Below are 23,461 nucleotides of genomic sequence, written 5' to 3' on the forward strand. Positions count from 1 at the left end.
ACTGTTAACTGAATTTTGTTTATTCATAATTAGCTGACATCAAGAAGTAACAAAAATGTATTATTGCCCCAAAATGTCATTTAACTTGACGTGCTACAATGAGCTTAACTAGTAGACTGTCAGTAAATATTTACTACTCTTTCATACACACAGTTCCCATGACTGTCCCATTATTCCTATCCCACAACTTTTTATATACAATTACACATAGTAAGTATTCACTTTCCAGACAATGAACTCTTCACTGCTTCAACTTAATCTGACATTTCATATGTTTGTGGTTATAGCATGTTTCAGCATATAGGTAACAAAGGCCAGTAATATATCCGTTCTGAGTAGTAGCCTCAGATGCTGAGATAAGAAAACAATATAAATCCGTGCATGGTACTAATGACCAAATAACCAGATCATATGACCTGTAATATGAGTAGTAATAAGATGATGTTGGTATTTACATGCTGTCATATCTATAAAGTTGCTTGATGTATTTAGCTGGTCCTTGAACTGCGATATGATTGGAAGAAACAAGTTGCCTATTGACTGGTCATTTTGTAAGAAAGTACCCCTATCAAAAATCACTATTAATCTTTATTTCTACAAAATATCACCTTTAAACTGGACAGCTACAAATGACATATTTCCTCACATTGATATGAAATAGAGCATAGTTTCTATGTAAATTTATATACTGGTCTATAGTGCCATACGCTGCACGTGATGTTCTATGAAGACTGAAGGCAGAAACTGGGAAGACCTACTGCAGGCACAGGAACAACAAAAACAATGATACAGTACCACTATGGGGTAACCCAGACCTGTAAGTAATTTTCTTATTACATCTCATATAACCATTGGGCATGTATAAAGATATTTTCTGTCAATTTCATGTGCAGCCTTTGTGTAGGATATCCGGATACAAGAGTTTTACTTACATTTAATGCATTCTTCGCAGCTTCTGCTTCTGATCTGCTATCAAAACTTACAAAACCAACAGGCTGTGGATTAGAAGGAAATGTAACATTAGAAAGAAGAAACACGCTATAACAATGTAGTGAGCGATACACAAAAAAACCTAAATATTTCTTAACATCTCAGTAAGGCTAATTTCAGAACTGCAAAAAATGTCTACTGGCACAGCCTATGTGCGGCACTGCCTATGGGTGGCGCAGCCTATGTGCGGTGCTGCTTACGTGCGGCACTGCCTATGGGTGGCGCAGCCTATGTGCGGTGCTGCTTATGGGTGGCGCAGCCTATGTGCGGTGCTGCTTACGTGTGGCACTACCTATGGGTGGCACAGCCTATGTGCGGTGCTGCCTATGGGTGGCGCAGCCTATGTGCGGCACTGCCTATGGGTGGTGCTGCTTATTTGCACTTGCATTTGAAGGTGCATGCCCACACCCTGATCTTTGTAACTGCTCTACACAATTAGTTTTGCAGATCTGCCTGAAATATGCATAGTGGAAACAATAACATTAAAATTTCAAAATCCAACCTGCTGAGACTTTAGAACCACCCCATTAGCTTCAGCTTTTACATTATTCTCCTATCCATGTGCTTATCAGTAAAAACTGATATATCTGCAATATATGACATCACAAAACAGCAATTATGTTTGGCTATGGTGTCATGGGTTAATAACAAAGTATTTATATAGGCTGGTGAAACATAATGTGTCTTTCACTAGAATTTCTATACTGACATTTTAGCAGTATAAGCCAAAATACTGACTCACAGATTGGAAACTTGGCTACTCGACTAAATTCTAGACAATCTTGATCCAGCCAGGTCTCATCGCTAATTTACAAATTTGTTCCCTTGGTACTTTTCTGATTCATTCATATACCAATATGATGTAATAGGATCATAATTTAAATAAATACATGATTGAACTTCATATGCTTTTTTGATCAGCTTAAGAGTGTATTTTATCAAGACGCATAATTGTGCAGTGAAATTAAATATCGCATGAACAACTTGTGCAGGCCAAGAACCTTATTAGAAAATCTTTCAATACCTGATATTTCTTTCAGGGAGATTATAAATAATACTAGATGACTATTAGTGGACTGCGTAAAGCTATCAGTAGTGTATCTAGGAGTCCGAGCCCCCCTACCAGTAGCTTGGACTAAAAGGCTCTACAGAAGTAATTTGTGGACAGTCTTCCCCAGTGTTGTGCGACCAAGAGGTTAAAATTTGAGGGTGGCTGAGCCCCAACTCCCCCCCCTAAAAAAAAGCTCCCCTGTCAAGTGCTATCCTGATCAACTGGTAGTTATGCCCTGAAAGCTATGTAGGGAAAAGGGCTATGTTCACTATACAGGCCAATTAAGGTTGTGTTTTTGGGAGCAATGTTGAATGGGTAGCACAACCAGAGAAACCCATGGCCACTAGTGCATAAGCATTCAGGGAATGCAGCTGCTGTTACAAGAATGGTACTGTACATAGATATGCTATAGTATCAATAAACATATTGATCCTATCATAAATGTTGTTCATTTGTTTGTAAGTCATATTTAAAAATATTAGTTATGTTTTATAGCCAAATGCGCAAGACCTAAAGACAACTTTTTGTGCAACATAAAAAAGTAGAATGATTGCTAATAAATATTAAAATATGATTTAAAACATAGTATCTATTATTTGAGATTGCTTTCATGTCTGCAAAGTACAGTAAGTGGTTGGTAATTGATATCATGGGTTTTGCTTAGTAGATGCCATGCACAGTTTCTGCTCTGACAGCTGGTAAAATAGCTGTATGCAGCGTTTATGTCCAAATGCAAAACAGTTCATAACCAACCTAAACAAATGCTTTTTTTTGCTTCCTTCCTGTATCTGTCAAACAAGTGATTAAACAGCTGCTGAAAACCGGTGTGTATACTATGTACAACTATTTCAAGCAGTGATTTTCCTGCTCCTAAGAAATTTTACAGGTTTTACTATTGTAGCTGCCCAAATAGCTGTTGTGTAATTCCATTCTTATTGGTGTCATGTTCAATAAAACAGCATTACTGACACCATTTCTGAACTAGGGCTGGGTATGGGATCCTGGCAGTTGGGATGCCGGCGGTCAGAATACCAACAGCGGCATCCCGACAGTCAGAATCCTGGCACAATTAGGTAAGTGTCGTAACCCTAACCCTTTCCCTAACCTTAACCCACCTTTCCACCAGCCTAATACTCCCCATTCCATAGCCTAACCCTAACACTCCCCTCCCACAGCCTATCCCTAACACTCCCCATTCCATAGCCTAACCCTAACACTCTCCTCCCACAGCCTAACCCTAACACTCCCCATTCCATAGCCTAACCCTCCCCTCCCACAGCCTATCCCTAACACTCTCCATTCCATAGCCTTACCCTAACCCTCCCCTCCCACAGTCTATCCCTAACACTCCCCATACCATAGCCTTACCCTAACCCCTCCCACTGCCTATCCCTAACACTCCCCATTCCATAGCCTAACCCTCCTCTTCCTCAGCCTATCCCTAACACTCTCCATTCCACAGCCTAACCCTAACCCTCCCCTCCCACAGCCTAACCCAACCCTCCCCATTCCATAGCCTAACCCTCTCCTCCCACAGCCTAACCCTAACACTCCCCATTCCATAGCCTAACCCTCTCCTCCCACAGCCTATCCCTAACACTCCCCATTCCATAGCCTTACCCTAACCCTCCCCTCCCACAGCCTAACCCTAACACTCCCCGTACCATAGCCTTACCCTAACCAACCCCTCCCATAGCCTAACTCTAACACTCCCCATTCCATAGCCTAACCCTCCCCTCCCACAGTCTAACCCTAACACTCCCCATTCCATAGCATAACCCTAAACCTCCCCCTAACCTTAACCCACCTTTCCACCAGCCTAATCCTAACCCTAACACTCCCCATTCCATAGCCTAACCCTAACACTTCCGTCCCACAGCCTTACCCTAACACTTCCCTCCCACAGCCTTACCCTAACACTCCCCATTCCATAGCCTAACTCTCTCCTCCCACAGTCTATCCCTAACACTCCCCATTCCATAGCCTTACCCTAACCCTCCCCTCCCACAGCCTAACCCTAACAATCCCCGCACCATAGCCTTACCCTAACCCTCCCCTCCCACAGCCTAACCCTAACACTCCCCATTCCATAGCCTTACCCTAACCCTCCTCTTCCACAGCCTATCCCTAACACTCCCCATTCCATAGCCTAACCCTTACCTTCCCCTCCCACAGTCTATCCCTAACACTCTCCATTCCATAGCCTTACCCTAACCCTCCCCTTCCACAGACTAACCCTAACCCTCTCCATTCCATAGCCTAACCCTAACAATCCCCCCCTCCACAGCCTAACCCTAACCCTCCCCCTAGTGCCTAACCCTTAACCTAACTCTGGCCCTAACCCTAATACTTACCATTGGGATTTCAGTTGTTGGGATTCCAGCTGGTATTCTGACCATCGCCATCCCGACTGCCAGGATGCCGCCTACATCCCCTGAATTAAACTTGGCTATACTTCACTATGGCTATGTTTTATAGACTCATCATAACAGATTCAGATGTTGTTATTTTTATTACATATAGCTCCTGATAGTCTACAAACCAGGACTGAGTTTTCACTGGTTGTGGCTTTATTAAAATGTATTGTTTTTTTCCACATGTACCATCATGTCAGAAAGGAAGTAGTGTCTGTGACAGTTGTAGTCATACTTGCCTACTCTCCCAAAACTTGGGTGGCACTCCCAGAGCCGCTTGCCCTTGTCCACCCACTTACCGACTGAACTGGTCGGTCCGGGTGGCTGGTGATGCAATTAGTGCTGCATTGCACCATTGTGCTCCACGTCCCCCACTTCACAATGCCGGTAATAGTGACTTTGTGCTGCAGGGACAGAGCTATGATGATGGGATTACGCTGTCACATCCTCCCACGGCGCCCTGCTTGCCGCACCCCCATAGAGCCAACCTGGCTGTCCTCTCCACAAGGATAGTCACAACTACTTTGGTTAAGAAGCTGTCAATTGATCTCCAAACAGCACTGTTAAAGGTTATGCTGCAACATTGTATAAGTATACAGTAAATCAATGAATCCATAACAATTACTAGCAAAATCTAAGAAAACATCTTCCCTTACCTGCTTTGATGTGAGCTTTATTAAAGATCCTTCATAACCCTGCAAAATATTATAGAAAATGCATTTTATCAGTATCTGAGCATCACAAGATTTTGGAATAACCATTACAAATATACAAAAAGAAATAGATGTATGCTAACAGCTTGTACAATATGCTAACAGCTTGTACAATATATATGCTGCTCACCACCTATATACATACATAATAATGGGTAACAGCTTGTACAATATATATGCTGCTCACCACCTATTTACTTACATAATAATGGGTTTAACATTTTATGTGAGGGAGAAACATTGAAGATTATCCGCACTGCAATACTCTGAATTAACTGGATAAGGAGGCACAAGCGGTCAGAAGACTAAAGGCCTGATTCAGAAGTTAACGTTATAGCACACCCATTGCCTCTTTGTATGCAGCGGCAATGTGCAAAAGCCGCAGGATTCTTTGACCTGCTGCAGCATCCGAAGCTGCAGCGATTGAATCAACTATGTGACCATCGGACATCTGAGTAATCCTCAGGTTACTCAGGATGTCCTGCAAAATCACACTGCTGGGGCCAATGCCCAAGGATGGAATCAGTATGTCAGAAATCCCGACAGCGGAAGCCCGGCAGTGAAGATCCCGACAGATAAGTATATTTTCTATTTACTAACCTAAACTTCCCCCCCTAACCCTAACCCTCCCTTAGGGGTGCCTATCCCTAACCACCCCCCCAAGTGCCTAACCCTAACCCCCCTCTAAGTGCCTAAACCTAACCCCCCCTTCCCCGCAGCCTAACCCTAAATCTCCCGGGGGTGCGTAACCCTAACCTCCCCCCGGGGGTGCCTAACCCCCCTTCCCCTAGCCTAACCCTAACCTTCCGGGGGGGGGGTGCCTAACCATAAGTACCCCCCTGGAGACCCTAACCTAACCCTTCCCCCCCCTGCGGCTGTCCGCGTCTGGCGCCCGGCTTACCTTCGATCGGTAAGCCGAGTGTCGGTCTCCCACCATAGGTCTAATGACAGGTGTCAGGATTTTGACGCCAGTCATTAGACAGTTGCCGGGATTAGACAGTCGGGATGCCGACGGTCGGCATTTAGTACATCGGCATCCCGACTGCATACCCCAAGGACACAGCCCCAGAAAATAGGACTGACACACAGCTGGTTTCTGGAACGCTCCCTGACACTGCCCCCAAATGCCAGAAGCATGTCAATCATGCTGTGGCTTTGGGGCAGTGAGACAGACGTTGCAGAAACAGATCTTCATATAAATGCAGTGCTGCCCCTGCACATGCGCTAATCTGCAAACAACAGAGATTTACATGAATGTCATATTTATGTATATCTCTGAATTAGGCCATAAATGCAGTGGGGGGGACTTATGTGATCTTCTTATTGGTTGTAAACCAGAAATGACGAGGTGACAGAGGTGTAAACGTCTAATAAAGAATGTTTAGCTTTTTGCAAAGTTTTACCAAAGTGACATGGGAGAAAAACGTGAAATGTGTATGGACAGGAGATCAGGATCATTTTAACGTATGCGGACACTGGGCAGCTGCCCAGGGCCACACGATTCTAGGGGCCTTTGTACAGGGTCGGGCTACATAGGAGTGAGCGGCCGCTCGCTCTGTGCATAGGCTAGTAGGCTGAGAAACAAGCAGAGACAGATGCACCCTGGATTACACACAATCAGAGCATTCTCTACCTGTCTAATAGCCTGCCGCCACAGAGCCGGATTAAGGGGGGGGGGGAGCACTGGTCACGGCCCCCTGGCCCCACACCCATATGTTAATCACAGCTGTAGTGCAGAACAGGAACTGCACTACAAGGTTGAGAAGAATGTAAGCTCTCGCGAGCAGGGCCCTCTTTCCTCACGTGCTTCTTCTTGCCATACTTTTACTTTCATTCACAATGGCACCTAAAACTGCTTACTGACACCCTGCTGCTTATTTAGGTGTTATGCAGCATTGTTTATAAATCATGTACTTGCACTGCATTGTCTGTACTGTTAATAGCTGTTGTCTTAGGTGCTCATTTGTTTCTGTACTTTGTAAGGCGCTGCGGAACCCTTGTGGCGCCATATAAATAAAGGATAATAATAATAATAAAAGAGGGAGGTGGAGTACGTAATCCTCGCTTTACATCATGTTTTGTTTATGCTTAAACACTGATTTTGTTGAAAACACCAATAAATCTTTTATTAACCGTTTACATTTTTGTTCCTGTGAATGGGTAGGTAGGGGCCACAATGCATTGCTTTGCCCAGGGCCTACAATACTATGAAGATGGCTCTACAAGAGACTCATGCCTTTGTCACTTAGTTGCTTTTCCCAATTGGTTTGTTGACTGATATCCAAATATATGATTTATTTTTAATTTTATGTCAGTAACATAAACTTTTTTTTTTTAAATAAAATAATTTTTAGTAAATCTACAGATTTGTACAGTTTTTACAGCAAATACCAGAAACTAGAGAAAAAAATTACATCCACATCCGATACAGACATATCAAAATAACATTCCATATCAAACGGCAATAGATTGCTAATACATATTACAGAGTATTAATAATACAAAACCAAACTAAATTAATTTATATTAACATCTGAATGAGCTGGTTTAATATCATACATACATTACCAAGTTTACATATTTTATAAATAAAAAATAGAACCCCCCACTCAAAAATAAAAAATAAAATAAAGAATGAGAGGGTAATATATACTTTAATTAATGACCTAGAGGGCCACATAAGGCTGTCAAAGGTATTATTATGACTCAAAAAACTTTCTCCCTTTCCTATTAATCAGTGATATCACATAGATAAGCATATTTACCAAATACATAATGAACCAGCATTTCCTTTATTTATTTATTTTTAGGGGTTTTTTTTGTAGAACATTAATCTGAACCACATAAAATCAAGGCTTCTGTGTAATTAACCAGATAATAAGTACCTTAAATGGTCTGAATAATAAGTACAGCTCCCGAGGTTTGATATCTAAAGGCAATCCACTAACAAACAGTGTCCTCACCTAAAAAACAGAAGAAAAATAAGATCATGGAATAAAGCATCTCAAGTACTATATGAGTATGTTTACAATGTTGCGCATATTTGAATACATTGTATAGAAAGAGTTTATAACAGTTATAAAAGACATATAAACGATTTCTGAAATGGAAGTTAAGACTTCAGGCAAATAATGAAGTGAAAACATTCACTTGCGTTGCAAACTGTTTCCAAGCAGAACATATATCTTGTACTTTGCACCTATTAACTTGGTAGGAGTAGAGGCAAATTAGATGTAATGGTGTAGTTGTCCTCTTCAGCAATATAGACTATGGTGTTTACATCTGACAGAAAAGCCTGGTGTGCACACAAGATGGCGTGGGTCTGGGTCTAGAAAATGGAAGCTTTGTTACAAAGCATAAAAAACAGCTTTGCTTTGCTCATATTTAAATGTGCAATAGAGAAGTTGTCTGGGGGTATTTGAGTCAATGACATTCTTCTGAAGACCTCAGAATTCTTAATCCTGCTCTGAGGATGGAAGGCCAATTACAACTCATGGCACATACAAAGCGTTCCGCTTAAAGAAGAGTTACTAGACACATCAATGAGACAAAGCCACACTTGTTTCCTTATTCACCTGTGTTGTTTAGCATGCAGGGAAACGTATGAATGCAGTATATACTAATGATTTCACTGGCTAGTAGCTTAGAAGGGACAAGTGAAAAATAGTTCCTAGTTATTTCCAAATCATTGTTTAGATATGTCCTATTACAGAGTATATATACAGTATATATAGTACATAAGTAAAGGGTCATAACTAGGGGTGTGCAACTGGTGACACTGCACAGAGCACAAGGCTCTGTGGGCGGCACCGTTGCTGCCCCACGGCCCTTGCTTCTGGCTAGCAGGGTGCCTAGAATGGCACTCTGCAGCCAGCTTATGGCAGCGTCATCCTTTGGATGCTCCGAGCATGCCATGCATCCTACCACCTGTAAGTACAGCCTCTCAGAGTGTCCTGAGGTTGTTCTGGGCAGTGCTGCACTTCCTTGGGCTGGTGGCCCCGCCCCCTCTGCATGTCATCATGTGCTCAGAGGGTGGGGCCGGCACAGGGCACTCAGATGCCCCGTTATTTCACTGCATATGTATGTAATCCACTGCATACAGTACATCCAGCCCTCATTTGCTCAATATCCACTAGACAATATCACTAGTGTGCTTCATTGTGTTATGCTCGCTCCAAGGGGGGTGGATCAAAATGTGATTTTTCAAGACCACAAATTTAAATGCTTTTTTTTCAAATTGTGCAACTTATTAACATTAACTTATTAACGACCTGGCATCCATATGAATGGTGCAATGTATGATGTATCAGGTAGGAAAACCACATGTAGTCAAATTGCATGTAGCCTTTCAAATATGATACATATAATATACAGTTCATTGCTAAATTGAAGCCACAAACTAGCCACAAAAATACATTTAGACACATATCTTATGATACCTAGAAGTATTATAGCAGTTGTAGTCATAGCAGATATGGCAGTTATCATCATCATCAACACAGTAACTTGCAACAGGCCTATTGGATGCATCATGACTCGCCTTCTAAAAGGTGCATCTTAAAGATACATGTTAAAATGGGATGCATCACTATGGGTTAAATCAGGAGCTGTTTAAATATGCATAATAAACTACAATTTGATCTATACTCCTTAAGAATTTATTTTTATTCTACACTGAAAATTTGTTATGACTATTTTGATAACAAGGAGTTTGATCCTTTGTCCAAACTTATGTATGTTAATGTAGAACCATGTCTGCTGATAATATCAGGATGAGCGCTGCATTGTAGTATTTTGTACTAAAGCGGACTATATTACCATATATAGATGTACCGGCAAAGCTGTAAAGACTCTGGAAATTATTAGTGATAACTATGAGTTTACCAAGAAATGTCTGGGAGGTCTGTATTTCCCCAGCAAGGATGCACAAAATCCAAGCTTTAGAACATTTCCAAGAATAACAGAAAAGATTTCCACTTTGTAAGTGTATGGCATTTATATAGTATATACTGTATATTTATATAGGCTACTACCGCCTACATTTGCCCCTGGAATATTATGAAGCTGGCAGGATAACAATCAGTATAAATAAGGCACACATATTAATAACAGTATGATTAATGAACATATACTAAAACAAAACTATGAAATAAAACATTTTTGATTAACTTAGCTCTAATTGTCATGTGTATTACTGTTTGAGTTTACATAAAGTGCTTTACCTGGGTGTTACGGCGCCTTGTGCTGGCAACGCCCCCCAGCGCATGACATCATGCTTTGCACCCAGGGTGTCTTTACCTGAGGACCACCTATGTCTATGGACTTACACAATGATTGTTTTACAATCCTGAGTCACATGACAGTAGAACACTGAACCCCTCTGCAGCGGGTAAGTAAGAAGTAGTGTACACAGAGCTGCCACCTGCTAACTACAAGATACATTGTAGCAGGGGAAAAAGTCTCTCTCACTGACTATACACACGCCTGAACAGCCAGAGATGCCAGCTTATCTTTGGGGTGAATTCAATTCAATGTGTTGATGAATAGCCGTGAGAGGGAAGCTATTCAATTCACTGCGCTGTTTGGGCAAGCTAAAGAATTTCTTCTCACCCCCCCCCTGGGGATGTGAAGAGAAATCTGACAAAAGTGCTGGGATAACAGCCGCGTCACTTGAGCCGGAGAATGCCGGTTCTCGCAACTAAACACCCAGGTTAAGTCGCGAGTACTGGCATTCTCCGACCAGGCAAACAGCGTATTGATTAGCTACGGGAGCTCCCTCCCGCGGCTATTCATCATTGCATTGAATTGAATTCCCCCCTTTGTTACAAGGCAGCGCACACAACAGCAATACTGAGAGCAATCAGATATAAGAGACACTCCTTGCTATAACATTAATCATCACTGCAGTGACTTGTGGATTAAGAAACCGGACCGGTGGACTTTTATTTAAGAAGGACTCTGGGAATTCTTCTGGCTTCAATTATTAATATTCTTTCAGAAACATATTACTACAGGTGTCTGATCAATTACTCTGGAAAGCTCTACAACTCTAAACCCTGCCTGTTAATTGAATCTAAGGAGGTGAGCAAATCCATTAACACTGTGTGTTTATAAAAGTGGGACTCCAAGTGACTATTGCAATATAAGCATGTGCTATTCTTTCTGGTCCGTCAGGATTAAATTTATTGGTCATAATTTTATGATTATTATGAGAGTTTTATCTCAATGTTTTAGTGCAATAAACAACAGTTAATTTATTTATGTGTCTGTTGGTTATACTGTAACGCCCAATCAATGTTTTTGCAACAATCATTTGTTTAACATATTAATGACAGTATGATTAATGCACACATACTACAACAAAACTATGAAGTTAAACATTTTTGATTAAGACAGCTCTAATTATCATGTGTATTATTGTTTGAGTTTACATAAAGTGCTTTACCTGGGTGTTACGGCGCACTGTGCTGGCAACGCCTCCCAGCACATGACATCATGCAGAGGGGGACGGGACACCCAGAAGAATAGCAGCACAGGCTGCGGTGTCATGTTTGGAGAGTTCAGAGGATGATCCAATGGCACCGCAGCAGCGAATCTGTCAGGAGGGTATCGTTCCAGCCAGGGCCGTAGCTAGGGTAGTGCAGCCGGTGCCATCACACAGGGCACCCCAGATCAGGGGGCGCTGTTTGGGCCTGTCAAATTTCTGTTTATTATCATTCTCACTTGTAGCTTCCTCTTATTTCATCCCCAGCATCTCCTGGCCTCCCCTCTCTCTTCCCTGGCCCTTCCCCATGAGGCCATTCCCTTTTTTTGGGTGCATTATTTCCCTTTGAAAAATGAGGGGGGCGCCAATGCTCTTTCTGGCACAGGGCACCAAAAAGTCTAGTTACGGTTCTGGTTCCAGCCAGGTTACTGCATCCAGCCAAATGCAGTGACCAAGGGGCCATGACAGTGCCGCCCACAGAGCCCTATGCTGTTTGCAGCGGCACTGCTCACACAACCCTAGTTACGGCCCTGTTTACAAAGCATTATAGGTCTTGTAGCTGAACAAGCAAAATCTCTATTGCATAAATTAAGGTCACTGAATTAATATTTACAAGCAGAGTGAATGACCCTGTTCAGGTAGCATAAAATAAGGGAGTTTACGTATCAAACTGTGGATTTTTTTATTTTTATGAACGGCATATTTTGCAGCAAAAGTTAAAGCATGTATTGCCTAAAATTGCTGATTTATATGTGCTGGTGGAAACATCCGATAAATGTAGCATTTACAGACAACTCATAAATGCTGAAGTTCCACTATGAAATTGTATATTTGTAAGCGTAGAAAGCACATGCACTCGGAATGGAGTCAGATGTTCTTCCAGTGGGTTCAACTGTAGAGGTTGCAGCAGACAGATTGCAAGGATTCAAAGATACTGTAGAGCTCCTGCATTTGGAACTGTTGCTCTGCTGCCTGAGCTGTGCTAGCTGTTACAGCTCCTTGCCTTGTGTCCAGCTCACACTAAATGCTACCCTGATAATCTAGCATTTTATAGGTTCACTCCCTGACTTTCTATATAACCCAAACTAGGGATGACTATTGATGGGTCTACCATCAATGATGCCATCGGTGGTTTACATTGATGGCAAGAAACCATAAATGGAAAACCTTTGATGGTTTACACCATTGATTGTCATCAGTGCAGCAGCACTGAATTATTTTGAAGATCAGTCAGGGGTGGGAGGTGAGGCTTAGTGGACCGAAAAGGAAAGGAGTTGATCCCTGTGCCCCATGCACTATGGGATAAGATCCTTGCCTTGCTCTCTGCCACCAACCATCGGTGGCCATCACTAAACCAGGCCTGGGCACTTCCTTGACCAGTTTATTGTGCTCCTGCCTAGTAAATAAGATACTGTTGTTTTTTTGCCTTCAGTTATTCTGTACATATATACCATTATCAGCTGCCTGTTCTCTACTTCAGGTCTGCCTCAATCCTTTTGTACTGATCTGCATTATTGTGTAGTGCACCAGCTGTGTTTGACCATTCTTTACTTTGGTAACCTTATTTTGGTCTGCCTTCCTCTCCAGCTATCGGGCTCTGATCAGGATCAGTGGCAAGATAGTTGTTGGTGTCGTTGTCCCCCCTCCTGTTTGCATTTACTACCAACACCCTAAACCCAGCAGCACTCAGACAAACACTCTTCCTAAACCACATTCACGACTAACATCCCAGCAGCACCCAGTCACATCCACTCCCACATTCACTACTAACACCCCAGCAGCACCCAGTCACATCCACTCCCATATTCACTACTAACACCCCAGCAGCATCCAGTCACATCCACTCCCATATTCACTACTAAAGGCCCAGCAGCACCCAGTCACATCCACTCCCATATTCACTACTAAAGGCCCAGCAGCACCAAGTCACATCCACTCCCACATTCACTACTAAAGGCCCAGCAGCAGCCAGTCACATCCACTCCCATATTCCCTACTAACACCCCAGCAGCACCCAGTCACATCCACTCCCATATTCACTACTAAAGGCCCAGCAGCACCCAGTCCCATCCACTCCCATATTCACTACTAAAGGCCCAGCAGCACCCAGTCACATCCACTCCCATATTCACTACTAAAGGCCCAACAGCACCCAGTCACATCCACTCCCACATTCACTACTAAAGGCCAAGCAGCAGCCAGTCACATCCACTCCAATATTCCCTACTAACACCCCAGCAGCACCCAGTCACATCCACTCCCATATTCACTACTAAAGGCCCAGCAGCACCCAGTCCCATCCACTCCCATATTCACTACTAAAGGCCCAGCAGCACCCAGTCACATCCACTCCCATATTCACTACTAAAGGCCCAACAGCACCCAGTCACATCCACTCCCACATTCACTACTAAAGGCCAAGCAGCAGCCAGTCACATCCACTCCAATATTCCCTACTAACACCCCAGCAGCACCCAGTCACATCCACTCCCATATTCACTACTAACACCCCAGCAGCACCCAGTCACATCCACTCCCATATTCACTACTAAAGGCCCAGCAGCACCCAGTCACATTCACTCCCACATTCACTACTAACACAGCAGTAGCACCCAGTCACATCCACTCCCACATTCACTACTAAAGGCCCAGCAGCACCCAGTCACACCCACTCCTCCCCCTGCATTCACATCCAATTTCCCAACACATTAAATGAATAAACATCTCTTATCACTACATCTACAACTTTGACGTATTTTCCGGCAACAAAAACGCAAAACAAATGATGCTCAGCGCAAGCAGAGTCATGCGGGCTCTGGCGCACTGAGAGGGGCTGTTTGGAGTGACTGCAGCAACAATGTACGAGATCTGTATTTTACATAGAATAAATGGGGTTAATCAGAAGAAGGCCCCCTAAGTTGAAACATTACTTTGCTACAGAATAAGAGAAAACAGACTGTGCTATGGCATGATTACATTTTTCCTACATGAAGAGTAGCACTTTAAATAAATACATTACTGGGAGGTCATGTATGGGTTTCAATAGCTCTACAAGATCAGGTGCATTCTTATCTCACATTCCCTCCCCCAAAAACTAACAAAACCCTTGAGCAATGAATGGCATATTTAAAGAATACAAAACACAACAGTTATCTGAAGGAATGTTTCTAAATCTTTAAATCCTTTGGTGTAATTATTAACTTTTATGGCCCCTTCTCCTAATTTGAAGATGAAAGGAAAGGAACCAGGGAGCATATGGAGAGACATGAGTGATTTTGGCAGCAAAACAAACGATTAGTGATTTGGCAGAGGAGCCACCTTTTGCTTTTTTGAGACCTTCAATCCCACTTAAAAATATAATGTACACCCAAAGAGAAACAGCTCGTCATCTAAGTAAAGTAGACAGAGACTTTGCAAAACCATAACTCTTTCCTACCCTAACTCCTTTTAGAATAAAGCATTAAGTCATAGAAGTAATATGTTATGTTAGCCACAGACCTAGTTTTATGACAGACTTTGGGAGGCATTTTCCCTATGCCACTCGCTTCTGATTTGCTTATGGACATAATAATGTAAATGGTGCAAATATAAATTATATAGTGGTATAACTGATTAGGACAATATCAGATAGTTTATTGCTAAATATCTATCTTGAAAAATTAAAAAGTGTCCAAACTATTGTAAAAGTCTATGGGGTCCATTCATTATGTTAATTATCGGGGGTTGGACAGCCCCTGATAATTAAGTATTCAACTCGCTGCGATTTAGCACTGCCAAGTCCGACTCGGCAGTGCAAGTGCACCTTGGTGAACTGGGCTTCACGCAGGCACACATAGCCTTGGCCAGACTGGTACGGAGGAATCTGAAAGGATCCCTCTACACAACCTGGAAGGAGCAGAGGTGTGGGACCAAACACCATCTGAAGATGACGAATGCTCCCGCAGTCAAGCTTTCAATTTAGTTCCCCATACCAGTGTATGGCATGCTGCCAACATTGTGGCTGCCCCCTCCGGCGGCATAGGGGGGGCGAAGCCGGGGATATTACCCGGCATTAGGGGTTGAATGGGGGTCGTGACCACGCGATTGAGTCATTTTGGTCCCACCCCAGCTACATCATGGCGAGATTACTGGCATTGTGGAGCAGGGAGCGGGGTCATAATGATGCGATTCAGCGTTTGTGTAGTAGTTGCGAGTACGACCAGCCGGGAGACTTGCTTGCTTTTCCGGGGGGCCGGGAGCGACACTAAATTTTCGGGAGGTTCCCGGCTGAATCAGGAGAGTAGGCAAGTATGGGGACAGCTGGACAGATCAGGGCTGAAATGTAAGCAGGAGTTATCAGTGATATCTCCTGCTTTACCTTTATATTGACTAGCCTCGATGCTTAATTTCTACAAAAGTAGGTGAAAATGTTAATTTACACCTGCTTTTGTAGAAATTAAGTGATGATGAGTGGACCCCTATATACCATAACAAACACAGTAATGTTTGTATATAGCATAGCCACCTTAATAAATCCCATTCAAGGACATGTTTGTATAATAATCACATGAACATTTCACAAGCAGCAAAACAATGATATCCTAAAGTCAGATGCTAACTGTGAGTCCAGTGCTCATGTGACAGGCACAGCACATCAGAAGAGGATAGCCAGGTGTGTATTAACGCTTATCATTACTATCGATGCACAACTGTTACATAGTGCTGCATAAACACTAATATACCACAGGCTGTACTCTTCTGATGCACTGTCCTGGTCACATGAGCGCTGGAGGTCACTTCTGGAGATCCCCATGTTAGAAAGGTATTTGGGTATTATCAGCTGATTGAAAAGAGATTTGTGAAATCAATGCTACATTATGACATTTTTAGTGTTAGTTAATAGGCATCTTTACTATTTACTATTTTTTCATGATACAGTTGCTCTTCTTTAGCTTCCATCTTTATAAATATAAATACTGTTGGGGCCCAATTTGTTACAGCATCTGTCTCATGCCATCTGTATTTTTAAACATGAAACTGATTAGCAACGTACCTTTCTGCATCTGCAAGGTTGGGTATTGACTGCTGTACAGGAGCAATAAAACCGTAGTAAAAAGGAGACATCTGCATTAAAGCCACTTGTTTGTTTCTTTAATATTAGCTTTTAGCTTTTTTTTTCCCCACAGAGAACAAAACTTTGACATTGCCATATTGTCACATCTATTTCCCTACAACTTATTACTTTTTGTGACTGTGATTGTCTTGGAGTTACTGTTTATAATATTACTTTTTCTTCTTTGTAGAATCAATGTTAGCAATAATTCAAAATAATAATAATAATATAGCTTACTCTTACACCACTTGAGTTAACACCCCGTTACTTCAGTATCCTCTCTCACCTAAACTTCACCAAAGCTGGCATCATGATCACAATTGCACACCACTATATTATCATTATTATTATTATATGACCTTACCTTTCTTTACAACCTAGACAAAGTAACGACCCAAGACTACCAAGGCTACCATGCCATAGAACTATCAGTCTATTGAGGGATGATAAATGTGAATTCTGCCCTCTCCTACAATAAATAAGTTAACAATCTTCGATGATGCCCAGAAAATTAGACTAATGTTCATCTAAAGTTGGCAAAATGTCACCTTCTGGACCTGGTAATGTAACTGGAAACTTGATTTATGGTTGCCAACAAGATATTTTTCAGGTGTTGGAAGTTAACTAATCTCTGATTAGTCATGTGCGTGCACTCCCCTGGTCATGTGCATTGTGAGAAAACATTGCATCTACTTATGGAATAACTGGCTATATAGACTGTAGGTATAGATTGTTCTCTATATTTGAAATCAGGATAAGTAGGGAATGAGGATAAGTAGGAAGCAAAGCCAAGTGGGTAAATGACTATGGTCAGCAGGGCATATATTAGCCCCAGGCTGTCTATAACCCATTGCTAAATTTGGGCATAGCTGCAGGTAATGGTTGGTACACACTGTACAGATATATCTGCAGATGATGGATGTTCATACCCACTGAACGGCCATCATCTGTGTTTGCCCGCAGGTACCGGCGACCAGGGGGCGTGTCGGGGGCATATCCCGCCCTCACTCCATGTGGCTGCCGCTGTGTGTACACACCTGCGATGGACAGATATGTCTGCAGACATATCTGTCTATCGGCTGGGCAGCACAGCCAATGCGATATGTCGGTGAACGCCGGCGTTCACCAACATATCGCAGGTACACACCTCTCAACGGGCAGCAGAAGGCTGTAAATTTAATCTGAGGGTGCTGGAATCAATACCTGTTTAACAAGAACATTTTTATTAAGGAAGAGTTTCTTACAGAGGTGATAACCCATAGAATAGTCTCACAACTGTTGTAGTGGAACCTCCTTCAGACCTAAATAGTAAAGGCATTTTTTGTCCTGACTGCTGGCAGTGCAGGAGTATTTTGAGGGGTGGGGGATTTAAAGCACCAGAAACCCTTGACATTCCCCAAGATGATGTGTGTGTTGTCCATGACTCCAGTGTGGTACTGTATGACCAGACCTCCTTTTTCTGTGTGATCCCACTTTATCCATTGGAAATGTTGGGAGCTTTGCTATCATGCAATTCATATATAAGGTTATAATCATACTTGCCTACTTTTGAAAAAGCATTTCAGGGAGATTGTGAAAGCAAAACCTATGAGCGCCAGTTGAAGTGGACGTGTACTGCTACATCTGAGAGGCGTGTCATAACATTGACTTACATCCAAATGAATGAGCCCAAAAGCAGTTAGTAAGATCTTCTTGTTGATGAAAACACACTAGTCCTTTTCAGAAAATGCATGTAGCCGTAGGGATCATTGTGCCTTATAACCAATGTAAGGAAATTGTACCAATGATCCCATTTGAATGTGTATATTTCTACTTCAGGGACCATAGGGTATCCACAGGATACCTTGGGGTATAGGTGTGACGTCAGTCGCAGGGCACCAAAGAGTTAAGCTTTCAGCCTCCCAGGATGCACTAGGTCCCCCTCCTATACCCCGCCCCCGAGCCAAGGCATCTCAATTTAGTTTGGTGCCCGGCCGGAGTCGGGTGCACCTGTTGGAGTGGGGGCTAGAAGAGCCCCTGAAGCTTTTTCTTCATGCAGCTGTGGCTGCACATCTGGATGAACAGCATGGACAGTCAGTCCTGACGTCCATGCTGTCTTCCCTACACCCCGCCGGTACCAGAACGCCGGTACTGATCCGGGGATGCTGGTGGGCATCTGGGGTCACAACTAGCGGTGACCCCAGATGTTCCGGACCATGGCCGGATTCAAGGGGGACAGAGGTAAGCAGCGGGGTCCCGCGGTGGGTCCCCGCTGATCACATGGTCCTAAGTCCCCAGGCAGGGGGCTCCCTGGGGACTGGCTGCAGCGTGGAGCCAGGCGACCAACCTGCGCTTCCACTACCCCCTGGGACAGCGGACCGCAGCAGAGCGGTAGCGCTGCGGCGTCCCAGGGGTTAAATGCATGCCAGGGGAGCGCGCCTTCCCTGTCTCACAGCCGGCGCCTCCCCCGCTGCACACAGCCCTCTCTGCACTGTGCTGACTGGCCCTGTGTCAGCGCTCCTCCCCCAGGTCAGCCTTCTCTCTGCTCCTCGGCGGCCATCTTTTCAGAAGCATGGTGAACGCTGCTGGAAGCCTGCATTGGAAGCATCATGGTCTGGGTCCCCCCGCATACCTCTCCTCCGCTGTGGTCAGGTCTGTGTATGCAGCGCTGTGTCCTACCAGGCCCTGTGTCTGTGTAGTTGAGTGATCAGCGCTGTTAGTGCAGGAATTGATTTTCTTTGCATTGTATGTGACTGTGCTAGCGCTGCTGCCTGTAACTTTTCTTCTCAAGACTGTCAGCTTTATTACTGTCCCTGTTCTTTCTGCTAAGCCCTTGCGGTGCGGTGCTGCAGGGTGGTCTCTCGCCTATTTAATATATAATTGGTGAGAGGGGTCACATACGTGGTGCCATCATGTCTGAAAGTGATTTTCCCCTCCGGCTACAGTGTACCACGTGTAAAGTACCGTTAGCGGAGGGGGAGGGTAGCGCGGAGGGCCTTTGCCGGCAGTGTTTGTCCATGGCGCGGCCTCTTACGGTGACAGCACCGGTACAGGAGCCGCCCTGGGCTTGTTTCGCTCAGGCGCTAACAGCTTTAGTGGGCCAGTTAGCTCCGCAGCCCGCATTTACTCCGATGGGTTTGTCCCAGCAGTCTGTGGTGTCGTCACCCATGCAGGGTTTCCCACGACAATTGGTGGTACCCCACAGTCTCCCTATTTCCCCGCTCCCGGTTTCTCAGGAGCCAGCGTGGGTTAACTCCCTGACGAGTTCTGTACAGCACTTGTCGGATGTGTTGCAAGGGGAGTCTGTTATTGCGGCCTCATAAACGGCCGGTGGCGTCTCTGTCCGCTCCTTATGAGGATGACGAAGGGACGTCTGATGATAGGGAGATTCTGGATCCTTACGATCAGGAACCTTTCCATACTAAGGACGCTGATGCTAAGTCCAAAGTATATATTCCTGGACTTATTCGGGCGGTCCGCACAGCCTTGGTGATTGAGGACGAAGTTCCCCCAGCGGCTAAGTCTAAGTATGCCTTTTTCAAAGACGTGAAGGGCGATGCCACAGTCTTTCCTCTTTCGGGTCAGTTGGTGGACCATTTAGAGGAGGCGTGGAAACAGCCTGGCAAAAGATACCAGCTGCAGAGACGCCTGGCGGTGGCTTATCCGTTCGCGGATAATTATTTTGCTAAGTGGGAATCCCCTCCACAGGTGGATTCTCACGTGACCCGTCTTGTCCGTAGTGCCACATTGCTGATGCCATCCATGTCCTCCCTTAAGGATGCTACGGACCGCAAGGTGGAAATCTGCCTGAAGTCCGCTTATTCCCTTGCGGGGGGGGGGCAGCTCGGCCGGCTATGGCCATTTGCTGGGTTGCCAGAGCGATGGAGCGCTGGGCGGATTCATTAGAGGCTTCTTTTGATTCCGACTGTCTGGCCGAACAGGCGGAGTTGATTGGCAATCTCCGTGATTCGGCCACCTACATCAACGAGGCGGCTCTAGACATTAGTACTCTGGTGTCTAGAATTTCTTCAGCAGCGGTAGCTACTCGTCGCACCTTGTGGCTGCGATCCTGGAAGGCGGACGCAGATTCCAAGAAGGGTCTGGAAGCGTTGCCATTTACCGGAGAAGTTCTCTTCGGTCCGGATCTGGATAAGATTGTGGCCACGCTGGCGGCAGCCAAATCGGCTTGTCTCCCGTCGGCCGCTGCTCCTTCTGGTTCTGGACCATTGTCCTTTCGGTCATCTAGGGCCCAGGGCAGGCCCAAACCACAGTCGTTTCCTCGTCAAGCTGGCCCTAGGAAATCGGTCAAGCCCCGGAAGCAGGCATGGAGTACCAGACGTCTGGCCCCCAAGCCAGATGACAAGCCTGCGGCCTGACGGTCCGGGCCTCCCTTTGGGGGATCCCAGGGTGGGAGGCCGCCTGCTGCAGTTCGCCCAGTGTTGGTTGGTCACTACGACAGACACTTGGGTTCTGGAGGTGGTCTCCCACGGGTACGCCCTCTCCTTCCGGCACAGACCCCCGGCTCGATTCTTCACCACGGGTCTACCATCACACCGGAACAAGGCTATGGAGCTGCGGAAGATATTGCACACTATGCTCCAGGCTGGAGTTATAGTGCCTGTTCCATTCTCCCTGAGGGGCCAGGGTTTCTATTCAAATCTTTTTTTGGTACAGAAACCCAATGGGTCGTATCGTCCGATTCTCAACCTCAAAGCACTCAACAAGTCTTTGCGGGTACCGAAGTTTCGGATGGAGACCCTACGGTCCATCATTCTGGCGCTGGAACCTGGGGACTACATGGTGTCATTGGACATACAGGACGCTTACCTGCATGTCCCTATTGTTTTGCGCCATCAACAGTTCCTCAGGTTTGCAATCCGCAGCGACCACTTCCAGTTTCGGGCGTTACCTTTTGGCCTGGCGACAGCACCACGTGTTTTCACCAAGGTGATGGCGGTCATGGCGGCTTCTCTGCGGCTGCAGGGAGTCCGCATGTTGCCGTACTTGGACGACCTGTTATTGGTGGCATGATCTCCAGAGCTCCTGTTACGCCACTTGGACCTGACCATTGCCCTGCTGCAACGGCACGGCTGGCTAATCAACTGGCAGAAGTCCACTCTAATGTCGTCTCGGAGGATTCTGCATCTTGGAGCCTTATTGGACTCGGGACAGCAAAAGATCTTCGTGACGGAGGAAAAGATCTCTGCTTTACAGTCAAGGGTGCGCAGTTGTCTGCACAGCCGCCGGGTGTCTCTACACTCGGCGATGAGGTTACTGGGCTCCATGGTGTCGGTGTTCGACATGGTGGAATATACCCAGTTTCACTCCAGACCTCTGCAGCACCTGATCCTGTCAAAGTGGAACGGGCTGCCTCAGTCTCTGAAGTCCCAGATGATTGTGTTCACCCCGGAGGTTCGCCTGTCCCTTGCTTGGTGGTTACAGACGACCCACCTCAGGGACGTCCGTTCTGGGTTCCAAATTGGGTCCTGTTGACAACGGACCCCACTCTTCGGGGCTGGGGAGCAGTTTCGGGTCCACATCTGTTCCAGGGCAGGTGGACGCCGACAGAAGCGGAGCTTCCAATCAATATCTTGGAACTCCGTGCGGTCTTCAATGCTCTCCAGCAGGCACATCGGTTTCTCCAGGGTCACCCGGTACATGTCCAGTCGGACAACGCTACCACCGTGGCCTACATAAACAGGCAAGGAGGAACCCGAAGCCGGGCGGCTCTCGTAGAGGTGTCTCGGATCCTGGTTTGGGCGGAGCGCAATCTTCCGGCCATATCAGCGGTCTTCATCCCGGGAGTGCTCAATTGGGAGGCGGACTTTCTAAGTCGCCAGGACATTTATCCGGGGGAATGGTCCCTGCACCCGGACGTTTTTCAACTACTGGTGGACAGATGGGGTCTTCCAGAGATCGACCTCATGGCGTCCCGGCACAACAACAAGTTGCCGGTGTACGGGTCTCGCACAAGAGACGAAGGGGCGTCTCTGGTGGATGCTCTGTCCGTCCGGTGGACGTTCTGGTTCGCATACCTGCTCCCTCCGGTCTCCCTTCTTCCACGGGTAATCCGGAAATTCAAACAGGAAGGAGGGACGCTCCTGTTGATAGCTCCCGCGTGGCCCAGACGGCACTGGTTCTCAGACCTTCAGGGTCTGTCCGTGGACAGTCCTCTGCGGTTGCCGCTATGACCGGACCTCCTGTCTCAGGGTCCTTGTCGTCACCCGGACCTGACTCGGCTGTCTTTGACGGCGTGGCTGTTGAGACGGCCATGCTGAGGTCCCGGGGGTTTTCCAGCTCTGTGGTGCGTACCATGTTGCGAGCTCGGAAACCGTCTTCCGCGAGGATATACCATCGCGTGTGGCATACGTTCTTCCAGTGGTGTCGACCGAGAGGTTATGCACCGCGGGAGTTTCGTCTGTCTCGGATTCTCGCCTTCCTGCAAGCGGGACTAGATCATGGGCTTCGCCTTGCTTCTTTGAAGGTACAGGTTTCGGCACTGTCTGTCTGGTTTCACCGTAGGATTGCTACAATCCCGGATGTGCGCACCTTTATGCAAGGTGTTGTCCGCATTCAGCCGCCCTTTGTTCCACCTGTGGCGCCTTGGGATTTGGCTGTGGTCCTGAGGGCTCTCCAAGGACCGCCGTTTGAACCACTGGGATCAGTGGATCTTAAATGGCTAACAGCTAAGACTGTTTCCTTCTGGCTATTGCTTCGGCCAGACGTGTTTCTGTTAGG

The 23,461-nt window shown here is 45.5% G+C and overlaps 1 protein-coding gene across 1 annotated transcript in view; it reads right to left on the reverse strand.

Moving 5' to 3' along the window:
* Nucleotides 1–23,461, reverse strand: part of RBPMS (RNA binding protein, mRNA processing factor) — a 260,875-nt gene that overhangs the window by 134,511 nt on the left and 102,903 nt on the right. The window contains exons 2-4 of the mRNA XM_088465184.1: nt 8,054–8,131; nt 5,112–5,150; nt 933–995 (exon numbers count right to left, since the gene is read on the reverse strand). Of these exons, the coding sequence (XP_088321310.1) occupies nt 933–995; nt 5,112–5,150; nt 8,054–8,131 (180 nt within the window). The remainder of the gene's footprint in view (nt 1–932; nt 996–5,111; nt 5,151–8,053; nt 8,132–23,461) is intronic.

The sequence above is a fragment of the Taudactylus pleione genome, unplaced genomic scaffold (genome assembly GCF_031769625.1).
Source record: "Taudactylus pleione unplaced genomic scaffold, aTauple2 ptg001896l, whole genome shotgun sequence".
In the NCBI taxonomy this organism is placed as follows: domain Eukaryota; kingdom Metazoa; phylum Chordata; class Amphibia; order Anura; family Myobatrachidae; genus Taudactylus; species Taudactylus pleione.